The 17,310-nt window shown below is 50.5% G+C and overlaps 1 protein-coding gene across 3 annotated transcripts; it reads left to right on the forward strand.

The window, feature by feature from the left end:
* Positions 1–6,274: 6,274 nt before the first annotated feature.
* On the forward strand, positions 6,275–7,712 carry LOC104847902 (putative POM121-like protein 1). 3 transcript variants are annotated; one of them, XM_010603501.2, is made up of 3 exons: positions 6,275–6,879; positions 7,155–7,503; positions 7,639–7,712. In XM_010603501.2, exons 1-3 carry the CDS (start codon positions 6,287–6,289, stop codon positions 7,693–7,695), a joined length of 999 nt encoding a protein of 332 aa, XP_010601803.1. In that variant the 5' UTR covers positions 6,275–6,286; the 3' UTR covers positions 7,696–7,712. The 3 variants fall into 3 exon arrangements, with proteins under 3 accessions (XP_010601803.1, XP_010601806.1, XP_010601804.1); XM_010603504.2 differs by lacking the exon at positions 7,155–7,503; XM_010603502.1 differs by lacking the exons at positions 7,155–7,503; positions 7,639–7,712 and adding an exon at positions 6,981–7,055.
* The last annotated feature ends 9,598 nt before the right edge of the window (positions 7,713–17,310 follow it).

Genomic DNA, 17,310 nt, shown 5'->3' on the forward strand with positions numbered 1-17,310 from the left:
GGGGGGCGGGACCATGCAAATTAGATCGCCCGGGTGGTGACAGAAGGCCGAGAGAGGCCGGTGGGAAAGCAGCTCCGGAGCCCCCGCCGGGTGAGGGGCAGTCAGGCTTAAAGACCCAGCTCCGCGGCCGCCTCGGTATTTGGACCCTGATGTGAGGCCGTGTGCCCGGGTGAGGGAGCACAGAGTCCTATGTCATCTCTGCGCACTGTGCACTACCCCGTCTCTTCCTGCCCAGTCCAGTGACCCCCCTCATTGGACCGGTCACCAGACTTTGGCAAGGGAGGTCTCCTGAGATGAAGGTTCTACGAGAGGACTTGCATAGGTGGGCACCCTAGAATTCAGTCGCTTCTCAGCCTGGGAAACTTGCCACTTGACCCACTGCTCCTCCCTGTTCTATCCCCTCCTGGACAGGGGGTTCCAGGGAGCACCAACTCTGATGCTCAACAAAGATGGCTGTACGGAAGCACTCAGCTCAGCATACAGCTGGTTATAAATGGCAGGACAGGACAAGAATAGTGGAAGTCCTGGCCAGGGAGAGGCCTGACGCTCTGGGGAAAAGGAAATGGGATAAGAAGCCAGCACCAGACGGTCAGAAGGTCCCCTCCGAAGGGGCTCTGCCCTCAGGTGTGACTGATGCCTTGGCCTTTCTGTTCCAGGTTCTGGATTCAGGGAGGCTGGTGCTGATTCTCCAAATCCCAGGCTAGACTCCCATACACGAATCTCCAGACCCTGACACCTCCCTACCTGGGCTGATTGGCACTCTGTCCCAGGACCCCCATCCAACACATTCTGGGTCTCAGAAGCTCAAGCCATCAGAGCTGTAGGGCAGTGAGTACAAAGGGGTGGTCCCACTACAATGGGGTACTTCTTGGTGCTTCTCTGGGAACTGAAGGGGTGGCTTGACTGAACACTAAGACGTGACAGCTGTCACCAGGATGCCAGATGCTTCAGAGATCTTATCCCTAGGAAATGTCAGTACCCTGCGTGCTAATAATTAGCTACTTCTGGGGCTGGGAAGACCCAGGTGGAAGGATGCTGTCCAGCAGCAATCCCTTAAGAGGGCCTAGCATGGCCTGCTCCTTCAGAGGCCTGGAAAGCTGCACAATGCTGAGTGCCATCATGTTCCAGATACATGACAACTTTGAAACCACCCTGTTAGCTTGATATGGTGGTTCATAGCTGTGATTCCAGCTCTCAGGAGGCTAAAGCAGGAGGATCACTGTGAGTGAGGCCAGTCTGGGCTTCATAGTGAATTCAAGTCTATCCTGAAGTACGTATTGAGATCCTGCCTGAAAAACAAACAAACAAAACCAGTTTTTTTTTTTAAAGTATAAACTTTCCCATGGCAGAGGTGGCCCTGATTCATCCCTCAGGGACCTGTCAGAACTGGGGGGGCAAACCCAGGGAAGCACCAGAGTCACTGAGCCTTCTTTTATTATCTCCAGGTCAATCCCCAGATGTATATGTAGTTGGCCTAAGGTGTGAGTATTGGGCTTCCATTGTTGCAGCCCTGGAGCCTCTAGATGTCCTACCTCCCAAAAGGCCAACTACAGAATAATTGGCCCAGGATCTCAACTGAGAGCCTCAACAAACACTGCCTACTGTCTTACAGGGTCCTACGTGATGGATCCTACATCTTCTTATCAGCTGCTGCCCAGAGCAAGCCCAACACAAGGGAGCCACAAGGAATTTGGATGCTTTGGGGGTGGGGCCTGCAAGTAAGGCATCCTGGGGGTGGAGGAATATTGATGGGGCAGGCAACCAGGAAGTGAGAAGGAGGTAGGTGAACCCAAGCAAGTGGAAGGCCCACAGAAGAGGACAACTTTGAGCTGCAGAGAAAACAAGCTTGCCTTTAAAACTCTTACACAGGGCTGGGGGTTTAGCTCAGTGATGCTCCCACCTGCTTTGCAAGCACAAGGTCTGAGTTCGATACCAGGACCAAAAATAAATAAAAAATAAAATAAAACTCTTACATAAAAATCCAGTTTTCTGTTTTCTCTTGAAAAATGGGAGATCTAGGTGCCTGACTCAGGGCTCCCTAACTCTTGCTCCTCAGCAGTCCGCCTAATCTTTGATCATTATGTCTCTTTGTTCCTCCGTTTGCCATCTGTTCCCCTACCCTCTGGAATGTAAGCTCTCTGGGCACAGGAAGCAGCTTGTCTTGGTCATTGCCATATCCCTGGCAGCTGGCTCTGGGCCTCAATAAGCAGTTATTAAATTGATGAAAGAAATACAATTTGGAAACACGGTCCTCACTTCAGGAGAACATATCGTTGCTGAGAAGGATTTAAGGCAGAATGAATGTCAGTATGCAATGAGAGCAAGACTAGTGTGATGATACAAAGAGAGCAAGGCTTTATGGAGGAGAGGGAAGACTTTCAAGGTGGAACAGGAGTCCAACAGGAGAGGAAATGGAGAAACTTACCAGTTGGAGGCAGTCAGTATGCCCAGGCTGAGTGCCAGTAGGTGGGCATCAAGGGAAGTAATCCAATTTAGGTAAGGTAGGAAAGGCCAGATTATAAGGGAAATTTGAATGTTATAGCTGGGAGTTTAGAAATTATTTTAAGAAAAGTAGGGAGCCATGTCTGGTTCCTGGGGGTGGGGGCGGCGAACACTGTGCTATAGGAATACTGATTTGAGACTGCGAGAGTACCAGGGAGAGGTACTAGGGACAGAAAAGACTTTAGGACAGATATTTTTGCAGGCCTAGAAATAAGGAAGAACAACACCATGCAGGGGCAGAGGCAGGGGCTCCAGGATAGATTAAAACATGGCAAACTCACTTCTCAGTGATGGAAGGGTCTATGCTCCTTGCCCAAGAATCTGGACAAAAGCTGTGATTTCTCTGAATAGTAGATACAGCAGACGTAACTCTGTACCCAGCTTCTTGTCTCCTGGAATAGTTAGTTGTTCTTAGAACCTGCCTGCCATGCTGGGAGAGAGCCTGCATAGCCAGGTGAAAAAACCCAGTGGAGTAGAACTGAATTCTAGGTTGGTGGATTTCCTCCCAACATTTTAAACATTTCATTCCATTCTTTAATGGTTTGTCAAGCGTTGAATGTAAATCTTAACCTCACTCCTGTATAGCCTAGGTGCTTTTCCTCTGGCTTCTTTCAGATATTTTGTCTTTAGCTGGTGGTGTGTACCTGTAATCCCAGCGCTCTGGGGGTGGGAGACAGGAAGTCAAATTCAAGCCCAATCTGGGCAGTTCAGGGAGAGCCTGACTCAAAAACATAGGGCCGAGGGGTGGAGATTTAACTCAATGGTTCTGCTGCCTGCTTTGCAAGCACAAAGTGCCTAGTTCGATCCCCAGTACCCCCCAAAAAAGGGCTGAAGACCTGGCTCAGGGCAAAGGATGTGGTACTCCCCAGAACTGAGAACCAGTGCAAAAACAACAGAAGCTCAGGTGTTTTGTCTTTGATATCCTGAACTTTGAATATGGCAGGCCTGGGTGCAGACTTTTTGGCATTCACCCTGCCTGGTGTTTTTAGAGCATCCAGGATCTGAGGTTTGTCTGACAGTGTTTGATAATTTGAAGTAGGAAGAAATGGTCCAAAGGGGAAGAGGAAGGGGGAGGGGAAGGGGAACGGAAAGAAGGGAAAGGAAAATATGTGATAAAAAGAAAAAATGGAAACAAAGTCTTTGGAAATAGGGAGGGGTGGAGAGGTTGAAGAGAGGGCAGGGAAATGGGGAAAAAAATAAGAACCAGGATATATCACGTAGAGGTACAAATTCCCAATAATGAATGTCATCATATTGTATACCTAAAATGCACCAATAAACTTAATGAATTAAAAAAAGATTGAAAACGGTATTTTATGTACCAGGACCTCCAAAACAAGCATGGGTAGTAATTTTACTCTCAGGCAAAGTAAACTTCAAGCTAAGACTCATTAGAAGAGACAAAGAAGGCACTACATACTAGTAAAGAGAATAGCCCAACAAGGAGAGCTAACACTTGTAAGTATATGTGCACTGAACAGTAGAGCAGCTATCTTCATGAAACAAATATTGCTAGACATAAAAGATCAAATAGCCTGGGGTTTGGCTCAGTGGTTGCACCACCTGCCTTGCAAGCACAAGGGCCAGAGTTTGATCCCTGGTACCAAAAAAAAAAAAAAAAAAAAAAACTCCAGGCGTGGCGCCGCATGCCTGTAATCCCAGCACTCTGGAGGCTGAGGCAGGAGGATCACTGTGAGTTCGAGACCAACCTGGGCTACACAGTGAGTTCCAGGGCAGTCTGAACTACATAGTGAGACCCTGTCTCAAAAAACAAAACAAAACAAAAATCAAATAAACACTAACACAATCGGAGCGGATGACCTCAATACCCCATTTATGCAAAGAGATCACCTAAAAAAAAAATGAACTAAAAAATCAGAGCTGAACCATACCCTTGAACATATGGACTCCTAATAACCATCTACAGATTGTTACCCCACCACAACAGATCACACATTCTTCTTAGCAGCACACAGAACTTTCTCCAAAGCAGACGTACTCGTCCACAAAGCCTGCTGAAATAAATAAGAACTGAAATCACCTGTTTACTATCAGACCACTGTGCAATGAAAATAGCAATCAGCCACAGAAAATGTAGTAACACCCCAAATCTTCATGACACACTCCTGAGTACTCAGTGAAGAGGAATCTAAAGAATTTCTGGAAAGCAAATGACAGTGCCAGTGCAACACCCTGGAACCTAGGGGACACAAGGAAAGCAGTGCTGAGAGGGAAGGTTACTGTAAAAGGGAGAAAAAAGCATGGAAGGAAAACATGGAAACAGGATTTTGTAGGTAAAGAGGGGAGGAGGAGTTGAAGGGAAGGGAATGGGAAAAAGTGAAATAATATATATGATGTACAGGTACAATTCCCTACGACGAATGGTATCATTACGTGTATCTAAAGTGCGCCAGTAACCGAAAGAAGTCAGAAATCCATGAAAAATCCGAGAAAGTCTCACCCGGCACATGCTCGACCCAATAAAGAGCAAGGGTGAGGACGAGTTTTGAAAGTTTTCCGAGAAAGCGACATGTCCAGTACCAAGAAATACAACTTGAAAGTCTGAGGCTTCTTGTCAAAACATACACCAGCCAGGAGAGACTGAAAGAACATCTTTCAGAGCAGAGAGAAAAATCACCCCACATACTGTATGTGTCTGGAGGTATCAGCCTTGAGGGCCAAACAAAAATAAATACAAAGGCTGATGGAGGGGAAAGAAAACTGGAGAGAATTTATTACTAGAAAACTTGCTGAGTACAGAAATACACAAAAGCAATTTCTTCGGGTTGAAGGTAAGTAACAGGAAAAGGTAGGAACTTCAGGAATAAAAAGAGGAGTTGAATGCAAAGTATTTGGATCAATGAGATGGGTTATACCTAAGTTCATATATGGGGTAAGGGCAGGAAGACTCACGAGCTCTGATGCAAAAGTTTTCAAGTTACCCAGAAGCGGCCCAGGCAGAAAGTCTGCTCCCGAGTCCATCCTCTCAAGATCAGGGACCATGCCCGACAGTCCCCGGCCACCGCCCTGGGGCCCCCGCGGGACTGCTAGAATTGCCCCAGCTCATTCCCCTTTGGCGAGCGCCCTCTTTTGGGAGGGGGGCCGGAAACCCCACCGGCTAAAGGGGACAAACCTGCAGTCTTTTTGTCTGCAGCCCTTCAGCATCTTGTGGTCTTCCCCAAGGGCAGCAGGGCGAAGACCACATGCTGAGGGTGACGCCTCCTGGTAAATTGCGAATTGTTGCAAACACCCACGCTGCTTGCTGCTCTCCACCGTTGGTGCGCGTGGGGTCTCGCTCAGCCGCCTGCTCGAGCAGTCTGGGTTCCCTGCGGTGTCCCAGCAACAAAGCATCATTACGGTTGGGACTGGAGCAGTTGGCCGCTCCGAGACCCCGCTCCGCCTGTTTTTGGAAAAGAAGTAGCCCGCATTCCCCAAACGGCTCTGGTGGGCAGTTTCCTCAGCTAGCTGCCCCTCAGCCCAGCAAATCCCCCCTCCCGGTGGGGGGCGTGTGCCCCAAGGACTCATTGCCTGGGCCCCTCGCCACCCCTGCCCGAGAACCCTGGGTGAGAGCACCCGCCTAGGCCACCCGTGCCCGTGGGTCCACTTCTAGTCGTCCCACATCAGCTTAGGGGAAGAGTATCCAAAACAAAAAGCACCGTTCCTATTCCCGGCAGATTCCCGTGGCCCTTACCCCGACCAGGAGGTGTCTCCAGAGAGCGCTGGTGCTCCCTGCAGGCAGTTTTCGGGCCCCTGTAGCTCCTCCCTCAGCACTGAGCTCTGGCTCATGGAGCAGCAGGCTCAGCACCGGAGGGGCACGGGTGGTCCTGGGACCCCACCATCGGCCTTCGAGCCTGCTGTAGGCCAGCGAGGCCCGACTGCCTTTGTCCCGAGGCCTGGGCCTCTGCCTCGAAACCTCTGTGGGCAGAGGTCCCGAGATGAAGGTGACCCTGGCGCCCAGCCCTCCTGCGCGAGCGGGCTGATGCGGCGAAATGCCGTCAGCTGTTCATACAGCTCCACCGGAGGGTTACCAGGACCGGGGAGAGGTGCGGCCACGACGCGCCCCAGGCCACTTCTCGGGTCCTCCACAAATCCAGAGGAGAAGGGCGTCCGGGATTCACGTTCAGCCCCAGAAGTCTCCCAGGAGACTGGGAACAAGAAAACGGCAGACGTCACACCAGGGCAGGCAGAAACAAGGAGGGATTGCGTGCTTACGATGGAGGGAGCCGGGCCAGGAATACGTAAGATCCCCCTTCTGAGGCGCAGGCGAGGGGACCCGCTGGTGCTACCGTCACCTCCCGAGCTAAGCTACCAGGTGACGGCTGAACACACAGCTCGGGAGAAGGAGGCAGCACTGCTTCGTCAACAGGATGCTGATGGGTAAGTGGTCGCAGGCCCCCAAGGTAGCAACACCACACGGCCTCCCTGCTCTACTCCCTTGCCTGCCCCCCGGATTGCTCCTCCACCTTCTGTCCCTCCAGTGCCCAACAGGAATGCAGGGAAGAAAGAGAGCAGAAACCTGGAGGTCTCAGGGGCTGACCTGGCATTTGCTGCTATGGCCACCCTGGGGCCCCCTGGGTCTGGAAGGAAGCACATTTCAGCTGCTCCTCTCTCGAGCTCACAGCCCCTTCCGGGGCCCTCTTCACACCTCACAGCCACAGCCCCGGCCCCCAGCTCCTCGGTGACATCTTTTCCATCTCCTGCTGCTGGCAAGGACGACATCGGGAGAGGCAAGACTCCTGCCTTGCCCGGGCCTTCAGTTGGGCAGGGCTTACCCCAGAGGAAGAAAAAGTGGGGGCCCACGAAGAGTGGGGGAGATCCAGGCCCGCAGAGGCCCAGGGCCTCTCAGGGAGCAGCGGCAGGTCCCGGGTCTGCCTTCCCAGCACCTCCAGGATGGAGTCCTCACCCCTCCTGCTGCCTTGCAGAGCCACTCTCATGCCGCTGCCCAGGTCTCCCAAAGTCGTTCGACCTCTGCTTCTGCTCAGGGTGGCAGCGCCTCAGCTGGTACTTCCATAGGCTCCGCTCCCCAGTCAGGGACGGACACGGGGGTCACCCCTATGGATACCAGCCCCGCACCCTGATCCTTTCCCCCTGGGGCCTCCTGCTGGCTCCGGGGGTAACTCCCTTCCCTCTGCATAGGTGACTGTGCCGTGCCCAGGGGCAGTGCAGCCGAAGCCTCCACTCTGCCAGCATTGAGTTCCAGCCACCAGGCCACACGAGGGAAACACTGCATTAAGTCTGCCTCTAGCAAGCACCTGGGGCCGTGCGTGGGCAGCAGCACCGTGCACCTGTCCTCCACTTCACAGCCCTGGCAGCTCCAACCCCAGGACTGGCCCCAACCTCTACTCCAGGCTGGCCAGTCTTGAGCGACACAACACGGGCAGCCCTTGGGGATTCCTCATCCACAAACACGAGCCCAGGGAATCACGACCGCTCCCAGGTGCTCTCTATGTCACCCAGGCTCATTTCCCTCCTGGGACGTCCACTGCCTCTGCCTCAGCCTCAGACACCCACAGGCCCAGTGCCGTGACTCCAGTCCAACACAACAGACAGCGCTTTTCAAAGGTGCCCCACCAAAGCTCAGGCTCAGAGATGTGGCAGTTTCAGCTACAGCAAAGGGCTATGGAGGGAAACAGATGCCCCCAGGTGTTAAAACTACCTTTGAGGCGCCGAGCACCTCTGGCATAGGAAGAGGGACCCCCAAGCACCACACAGTACCATGGGACCCGGAGTCATGACGAGCAAGGTTGCCTCCAACCACTCACCCAAGCTGGCCTCTAACCCTGGCCTCCCTGCCTCTCGTGAGGGCAGAGTTAGGAGGGAGCTGGCCTTTAGGGCCACCTCAGCCTCTGTCCAGGCCTCGGAGGTCTCTGTGCAACTGCTGCACGAGCCACCAGATCACCCTTCAGTAGCTCAGGGCCTGCTCCTGCGGGGTTTAAGAGGCCAAAGCTCCCCGGAGAGAACATCCTCTTGCTCCTAGATGCTACCTGTGAGCCTTGTGTGCCCATCAGCCCCAGATCCTGAGCTGGCCTCAGTGATCCCGGGGCCAAGTGGAGGCTCGGAAATGCGCCATCCGTCTCAGTCCAGCTGTCTTCCCTGCTCGTTTGTCCTCAGAGCTGTGAGGACTCAAATCCTGAGCTCAGGCTCCGTTACAGTGTCTGACTCTGATGTGGTCTTTTCTGAGTCATTCTTTTCCTCAGATGACTATAAACTCAACACCACAGGCTTCATGGAGAAACCTCCTGCGCTGAAATTCAGAAGTGCCCCCCTCCAGTGGAGGAGGTTTCCTTACTGCTGGCAAAGAGACTGATGAACCAGTGAGAAAGGAGAAAGCTCCCTTTAGACCTTTGCTAGTACAACAAACCCAACCCAACTAGAAATACACCCATCCTTAGCAGAAGGAAGGACTTACTAAAAACCACGTGAGGAAACAGAATGTCATGATAAGAAAACAACAAAACCAAAACTCGTTCCTTTGAAAATATCGGCAGGAAAATCCTTTAGTTAAACAAACACATTCCTGCAAGCTTCAAACCCCAGTGGTGCATGCACGATTGTCCCATGCAGCCTGATGGGACAGTCACGCATGCCCCACTGGTGGCTCAGAGCCACCTGGCGGGGAGACGTAGGAAATTTGGCCCCACAGCGAAGGTATAAAAAGAAACACAGTATCAAAAATATCACCGTGAGTATTCTTAGCAAGATCTGAGAAGGGTACCCAAAAGAAAATACTAAGAAGTGTACAAGTTAAATAACATAGGAAATGGACAAATTTCTAAAAGCAAACATCTAAAAGTAATTGAAAAATTGATAGAGAATAGGAACGGAGATGTAACAAATAAAGGAGATACATTGAATCCGTGATCAAAAACCAGGTAAAAACAGAAGACCAAATCTAGAGAGCTCACATTATACTAAAAGTTGAAGAAGTCTTTCCATTGATCGATCTCCAAAAAATAAGAATTTGTCCCAACTCATTGTACTATTTCAGTGTTACCCTAACACTAAAGCCAGAGAGCCATCCCAAGAAAACTGCAGACTACAGACTACAGACTGCTCTTAATAAAGCATCCTAAAGACAGTACTGCCAAAACATAACCCAGAAGTGTAGTAAAAATGGTATACACTATGATCAGTAATCTCTCATAGAAATGAAAAAACAGCATTTGAAACAAACTTCATAGGGGCAGACTATAACGGTAGCATATCAAAGGGACATCAGGACACAATGAAAGATCCAGTGATTAACATGGGACAAGTCAAGCTAAAACTAAAGGATTTTAATAGAACTCAACTCATAGGTAATTGAAACACTCAGGAGGCTGAGGCAGGAGGATTTCCATGAGTTTGAGGCCAGCCTGGGCTACATAGTGCGTTCAAGCCTAGTCTAAACTACACAGTGAGATCTTGTCTCAAGTAAAAAAAAAGGAAAAGAAAGTTATGCTAAGGGCCTAAGAGTGGATTGAGCACATGCATTTCTGAAAGAATGAAATGAGCTTTAAAAAAGAAGTGATGAAAGAGGGCCGGGGATTTAGCTCAGTGTCGCCACCGCTTGCAGCAAGCTCAAGGTCCTGAGTTCGATTCCTGGTACCCCTTCCAAAAAGATGATGAAAAATAAACTGGACATAGTGGTCCACGCTTATAATCCCAACAGTTGGGAGGCTGAGACAGGAGGATCGCCGTGAGTTTGAGGCCAGCCTAAAGTAGACAGTAAGACCCTGACTCAAAAAGAAAAAGAAAACTGATTACCCTAAGAAAAATGAGGAGAAATAAGAGGGCAGTGGGCCCAGGAGAAAAGGGCCTAGAAAACCAAAGGCAAGTACAGCGGCAGGAAGTTGGTCTGTGGAAAGATGTGGCCAATGACTTCCATAAGACGGGGAGGAGGATGGAAAGGAGACCAGCAATCAGCTGTGAGGGGAACCAACTCCAGAAGGTGAACATGTTTGTGCACCAGGAATCTCACCCTCCTCCCTCCCAAAACAATCTAGTTGAAAAGAATTTTCAAGACATCTTCATTCATCTGCCCCACTGGGTATTGAATGAAAACTTCCAAAATGAAATTAAAAAAAAAAAGAGCAACTAACTCTTGACCATCTTACTGGCCTCTACTAAGTGCTTTAAAATTAAGAGAGGGCAAAATTAAAATTAAGATAAAAGGCAAACAAAACAAAACACCTCCAAAACAAAGAAAAAAATGACCCAAATATTTAAAAAACTTCTAAACATTTTAAATCTCTACTTAGACAACAAAAACCCATGAGTCCACATCCTTACAAACTTACTGAAGAAGTTATCAAAGCAGGGAGAAGATATATCGTAATTACAGATAATATAAGACTCCTTCCAGTACTCCACCCCGACTGCCGCAGACTGTCCTCGCCCTGGCGGGGAGGGGAGTTGCCCAGGCCCAGCTCTCCCTGACTGCCTGGAGCGCCGCCTCTGAAGCTCAAGCAGGAAAACGCGCTTCAGCAGCAGCAGGGAGCCAGTAGGCTTTGCTCCACAGCTCACACCTGCCAAGCCCAAAGCCGCTCTTGGGCTCCTGGGCTCCGGGGCTGCCTGGTGTCTTGGCTTCCTTACTCTTTGGCTCCAGTCAACGCTGCCATGAACGATAGTGGAGCCCAGGAGCCTTTTCAAGGTACACTGTTTGGTGTTTAACTTTCCACTCTGTTGTGTTAGGTGGTCAGGGTCAGAGAGGTTACTGTGTGTCACTTTCACAGTTTGCTGCTCCTCAGTGGTGCGCGTTAGGTATCTCGGAGGTCTAATTGCTTTAGTTTTACTCCAGTTCTTTATTTTCTTGTTGGTCTTCTTTGGGGTTACAATATTCGTGACTGAATTTTCAGTGTAGGATTCTCCCACTATAACTGTCCGTGTATTCTTCAGTATTGTCAAGTTTTTCTTCATCGAGTGGCAGCTGTATGATTGGGCAGATTTGCTCATGATTGTTAGAGCTCTTGATGAGTGCCCCTCACACACTTACACTTTGTGGAGCGTGGGATGGAAGGCGGGGCCATTGGGCTGCTGAGTAAGTGCTGTCTTTCATTATTCTAACTCAGGATTCTCCTGCGTCACCCCCTCGAGCGGCTGGGATTACAGGTGTGCACCACCATGCCTGACAGACCGACCCCCTTTTAAATACGACGTCCTCTTTTGTCTCTTGTAACAGCTTTCGGCTTCAAACTCTCCCCCTCTGTCCCTGGTTAGTAGCTGTACAGAGTACTGTTTCTGTCCTTTCACTGTCGACCTATCTGCATTTTGGGCCCTAAACTGCATGCTTTGGTGACAGTGTAGACTCAGATGTCACCATTCTCCAATCTCTGCCTTGGAACTGGAAATTTTATTTCATTGATATTTATTTACGCTGCCCTTTGTCTCTCACATGTTTCGGGTCTTTATTGTTTTCCCTCCTTTCCTTGTTTCCGTTATTGCCTTCTGGTTCTTATACTGTTCCGGTAGTGTAGCAGTTTTGTTCCCTCCTCAATTCCTTTTCTGAATACTTTCAGAAATGTGCATTAGTTGACATGTTAGCTTCCTTCTAATAGAGCCAGTGTGTAGGAGAGTCGTGTTAGAAAGAGAAATGACATCCGGGGTTGATCACACAACATTGTCCTCACTGCTCTGGGCTTTGGTGCGTGGCACATCACGGTGGGAACAAGTCAGCGTGGAAGAGAGAGGGCAAGTGGCAGCACCTCCCGTTCTGGGGCTTGCCTCTGTGACCTGAGTACCTCTCACTAGGCCACACCGCCTACAGGTAACCCACCTCCTCCCAGGGGCACCACCGCAGGGGTGGCCTTTGCACTTGGGCCTTTGCCTGGACGCAGCAGCCAGGGCCCCTAGGATTGCTCCCTCCTGCACGTCTCTGCAAGGGCGGGGAAGAGGGCCAGTCCCGTGGACAGGACGCCTGGGACCTGCTTTCCTGGGTCCATGCTCACACCCGCACCCTCTTCGCCAGTCCACACAGCAGGGACAATGGGAGCCACCCGGGCTGGCAGTCTGTCACCAGAGAGGGTAAGGAACCCAGGGTGATTCCTTTCTCTCCAAGGGTAGCGGGTGGAGGGTGTCCCCTTAGATGTGGGCTCAGGACTTGACCTGCCCTATGTCTCTGTCCTACAAGTCTCTGATGATAAAAGAGTCATGTTTATAAATATTGTATTAACATATGATTATGGCCACAATTTCTCCCCCTTCCCCCTTCCACATTCTTTTATGAAGAGTGGCTGTCAGTCTGCCTGGAGGCCCTGCCCAATGATCTATCCACTGTATGTTCTGCTTTGGAAGGTTTCACACTATGTTCTAAAATCACCTATTAAGAAGTTTATAGTTGTATATACATGTCTTTGCTTTATGTCATAACTGATCATTTGGAATTATGTTAAGAATCATCTTCATTAATCAAGGCTTTTTTTTTCACTAAGATAGGACCCTCCTCCCAGTGTGCCTGGCTTCCGCAGCTGAGTTTGAAAGCCCTGATTGTATTCTATAAAACCAGAACCATGTGGGGAGATGTAGGGCCATATAACCACACTCAGGGTTTTTGAACCCATAAAGCAAAAACAGCCACCACTTAATATGGGTTTACTGTTTGATGGTTTCAGGAGCACTTCTACTTGGTGATGTCTGTGATTCGCTCAGAATCAGGCGATGATCCACTGAGAAAAACAGTGGCTCACACAAGTTGGGAGCCCACCTGCTGGGTGAGTTGGCCTGGGAAAGTCTGAGCCTGTTTCCTCCTCTGCACAATGGGGCTCACGCTAGTACCCACTCTGCGGGCCTCTTGTGAGGATTCAGTGAGTCAGAAAAAGTGTGGAGCAGAAGAGTTGGTGCATGATAAAGGACTTCCTGTGGATCTCCTTTCTGTAGATAAGGAAATGGGGCTCAGAGACAGAGAGGGCAGGTCACCTCCCTGGTGTCACACAGCTGGCGCCTTCCGGGGTGAGGGTTGGGACCCCTGTTTTCCCGGGAACCCTGTGCTAAGGTCTTACAGGTGAGATGATGTCACTGCTTCTTTGGCACATTCTGGGAGGAGCGAGGAACTGTCCTGATGCCCCTTTTACAGAAGATGAGACTGAGGCCTAGCATAGAGGTTCGTCTGTGTTCCTCAGGACCAGATGTGTAGCAGATGCAAGTGACGGGATATGGGTCCAGGTCCCCGAGCTCCGAGCGCAGCCTCAGGGACCGCACTTCTTCCCTCCTGACCCCCTGCAACTCCATCCAGCTCAGTTCTCACACCACCTCCCCACGGGGCCACAGCGGAGCGCTCGCTCAGACCCTCGAGGCCATCCGCACTGGCGATGCCATTTGTCTTCTGGACTGTGCAGTCGAGGGCTCTCGTGAGCACACCTTAGGGTGACGGCTCCGCAGGGTGACTCAGAACCCAGGAGGAGACACTGTCACCTTTACTGGTTACGACAACGGACCCAAGTCAGGAGCAGCCATGCAGGTGAGCTGCACAGGGCAACCCTTCATTTTTTGCAGACCTAGAAATAAGGAAGGACTACATCATGCATGGGACAGAGGCAGGGGCTCCAGGTTAGATTAAAACTCACTCCTTGGCGATGGAAGAGTCTATGCTCCTTGCCCAAGAATCTGGACAAAAGCTGTGATTTCTCTGAATAGTAGATACAGCAGACGTAACTCTGTACCCAGCTTCTTGTCTCCTGGAATAGTTAGTTGTTCTTAGAACCTGCCTGCCATGCTGGGAGAGAGCCTGCGTAGCCAGGTGAAAAAACCCAGTAGAGTAGAACTGATTGGCCAACCATATGCATGAAGAAGCCAGTCTAGTAGTGGGCATCCCAGCCTCAGTGGATACCATGTATGTTCATAAGTGGGGTATTTGTTACACATCAATAAACAATGAGACCAGGCTAGTATCAAAAACAAGTGAAGGCCAGGCATGGTGGCGCATGCCTGTAATCCCTGCACATGGGAGGCTGAGGCAGGAGGATCGCTGTGAGTTGGAGACCAGCCTGGGCTACATAGTGAGTTCCAGGTCAGTCTCAACTACATAGTGAGAGCCTGTCTCAAAAAACAAAAACAAAAAACCCAACAAGTGAAGGAACCAGTTTGGTGGGGCGGCCTTGGCTGGGTATGGGGACATTCAGATCCCAGGGATCTTCAGGCTTCGAAATGAGAAGAGGCCAAAGCAGGAACCTGCTGCAGGTGCGGGTGAGGGCCACGTGCTAGGGGAGGGGGTCGTAGCCCTCAGCTGTTGTAGTGCAGGACTGGCTCTGCTGTACAGAAGAGTCAACGTGTACCCATGTTCCCAAAGGGACTGAATCACCCAGATCTGCTCCAGTCTTCTTAGGGCCTGCTTCCTGGACCCACTTTACTCTATTCTCTTTGTGCCCATGGCTACCAATTCCTGCACTGTGCCTTCCGATTTGTTCTGGGCGTCTGCCCACCTCGTTCTGGAGTGACATGTACCATGAATCCTTAGCCACGGTGACCTCTAGCACCTCCAGGATGGACAGTCGTTCCCTGTGTCCCCATTTTCCAAGCCTTCTGGCACCACCGCTACCCGCTGACCCCCCAAGGAGCTTGGGCCTCGGGCAGGCTGTTTGTGCTGGGAAATGGGGCATAGCCAGGAAGTTGTCCGCAGAGCCCCAGGCTTTACACGGAATGCCTTCCTTCCCTGGGTCCTGCCTCTACTTCTTGCCTCCCAGAGGCTCTCTGTGATTCCCTGGGGCTGTGCTGCCTCTGCTCTGCCTGTGCGCTTCTTGAGGACAGCTTTCGTTCTACCTACCCCTGCCCCGCCCCCACCAGGCACTGATCACAGCTCAGTGACCGAGCAGCAGAGAGCCAGGCTGAACTTAGAGGCCCTTCAACAAGTGGGGGTGGTAGCAAAGTCCCCAGAGTGTATCCTCAGAAGTCAGTCTGGCAGAGTCCAGCTGTTGGGATGGGGTGGGGTGGGAATAGTGTTAGAAGGACAGGAACCTATCTATGTTCATGGCTTGCTGTGTTACCCTAGCCACGTGGCATTCCCTGTCTGAGCCTGCTCCCCATTCTGTGAGATGTGGGGGCAGAAGGAGCTGATCTCTGAAGGCCCTTCCAGCTCAAACACCTTATGTTCTATGAAATCCGTGTGAATGTTGCCATGGATACATCAGAGGAACTGGTGCAGGAACTGAATGCAACTTCCACCAGGGAGAGAGCAGACTGAGTCACTCCAGAAAGCAGGTGACATTAGAGGTGTACTGGCCCTGGGACCCAAGTATGGAAGGGTCACCATGGCTGTCCTTTTCCTGGAAGGCAATGCCTTCTCCTCATGCAGCCCACTCGCCCTGGTGGTCCTGAGGCCCTACGAGCAAATGGTCATAGAAGTGTTCATCCTTGCCTGAAGGGGTGTTCTTTATTAGAGCCAAAGGAGAGAGCTATTCCCGTGCAAGTGCGACCATGGCAGCTCAGGAGTTCACCCAGTGGGACAGCTGGGGACAGCTGCATAGTACTCACTACCAGGGAAAATGAGCTCAGGTAGAAGTTGTGTTTACCTCCTGTGGATTGTAGCAACACGTCTGGACTTCCACAGGGCCAGGAGATGCTCTCCTGCAGTGGCAGCTTCCAGTTCCTGCAAGAGGATGAGAGGGATCTCGGACAGCCTGAGTGACATGCTCAGCTTCGTGGAAGGTACAGACAGACCCTTGGGTAACCACCACAACCCCTAAAGCCACCAATCCCCGAGTGCCATGGCCTGGGCCACGTGATTCACTTGCCTTATTATTTCTTCTTCCTCTTGCTCCTCTTCCTCTCTTCCTCTTCTCTCTGGTACGAGGTAGGGATTTAACCTAGGGAGCCCTGAGATGCATCCTTAGCCCTTTTAAAATTTATTTTTCTCTATAATTTTTTAGACTACTCTTGCTGTGTGTTCAGGCTGGCCTCAAGCTGATATCCCCCTACCCTAACTTCCTGAGTGCTGAGGTTATAGTGTGTGCCATCACATCCAGCTGCTTCTTTAACTATAAAAACAACCCATGGTTTTTGTGGGCATGTCAAGAACACATGATGAAGGTGAGAGCTGAGGTTCATTCCTCAGGACTCACTACTATTAGATTTCATAATGGTGTCTATGTTCATTTCCTATTGCTGATGCAGCCAACTGCTGCCAATAATGGTATAAAACAACCAGATCTGTTCTTTTGTAGTGTGGAGGGTGAAAGTGCAAACAGTACTACAGGGCTAGAGTCAAAGTGCCGGTGGCTGGGTCTGGAGGCTCCGGGAGAGTTTGTTCCTTGCCTCGTCCAGCTTCTGACTTCCCTTGGCTCAGGCCTGCATTACTCTAGTCCCTGCTTCAGCAGTCACTTGGCCTCTTTTCTGCTGTTGGAAATGTCCTCAAGCTTTCTCGTATAAAGACATTTGGGTTAACATTTTGGGTTACTTGGATAATCCAAACTAATCTCCCCATCTCAGGTCATTAATCATGTCTGCCAAGTCCCTTTTTGTTTGCTTGTTTGCTTGCTGGTTTGTTTTTGTACTGGGGATTGAATGAAGGGCCTTTGCATCCCTAGCCCTTTTTAAACTTGAGACAAGGTCTCACTCTCATCCTCCCAGAATGCTAGGATTACAGGTGTGTGCTACTATGCCTGGCTTACCACACATAAAGTGTACAATTTGATGTTTTAACATCCATATTGACCCAAGGAATCATCATGGGTGTATATAAATCAAGATAAGGAATGTCAGGCATGATGGCCCACGTCTGTAATTCTAGCACTCGAGAGATTGAGGCAAGAGGATAGACTCCAGTTTGAGACCAGTCTAGGCTACATAGTGAGTCCAAGACCAGCCTGAACTTCATAGGCATACCTTGTCTCAAACTCC

This window comes from Fukomys damarensis, unplaced genomic scaffold (genome assembly GCF_012274545.1).
Source record: "Fukomys damarensis isolate Sample0158 unplaced genomic scaffold, DMR_v1.0_HiC HiC_scaffold_34, whole genome shotgun sequence".
Lineage (NCBI taxonomy): Eukaryota > Metazoa > Chordata > Mammalia > Rodentia > Bathyergidae > Fukomys > Fukomys damarensis.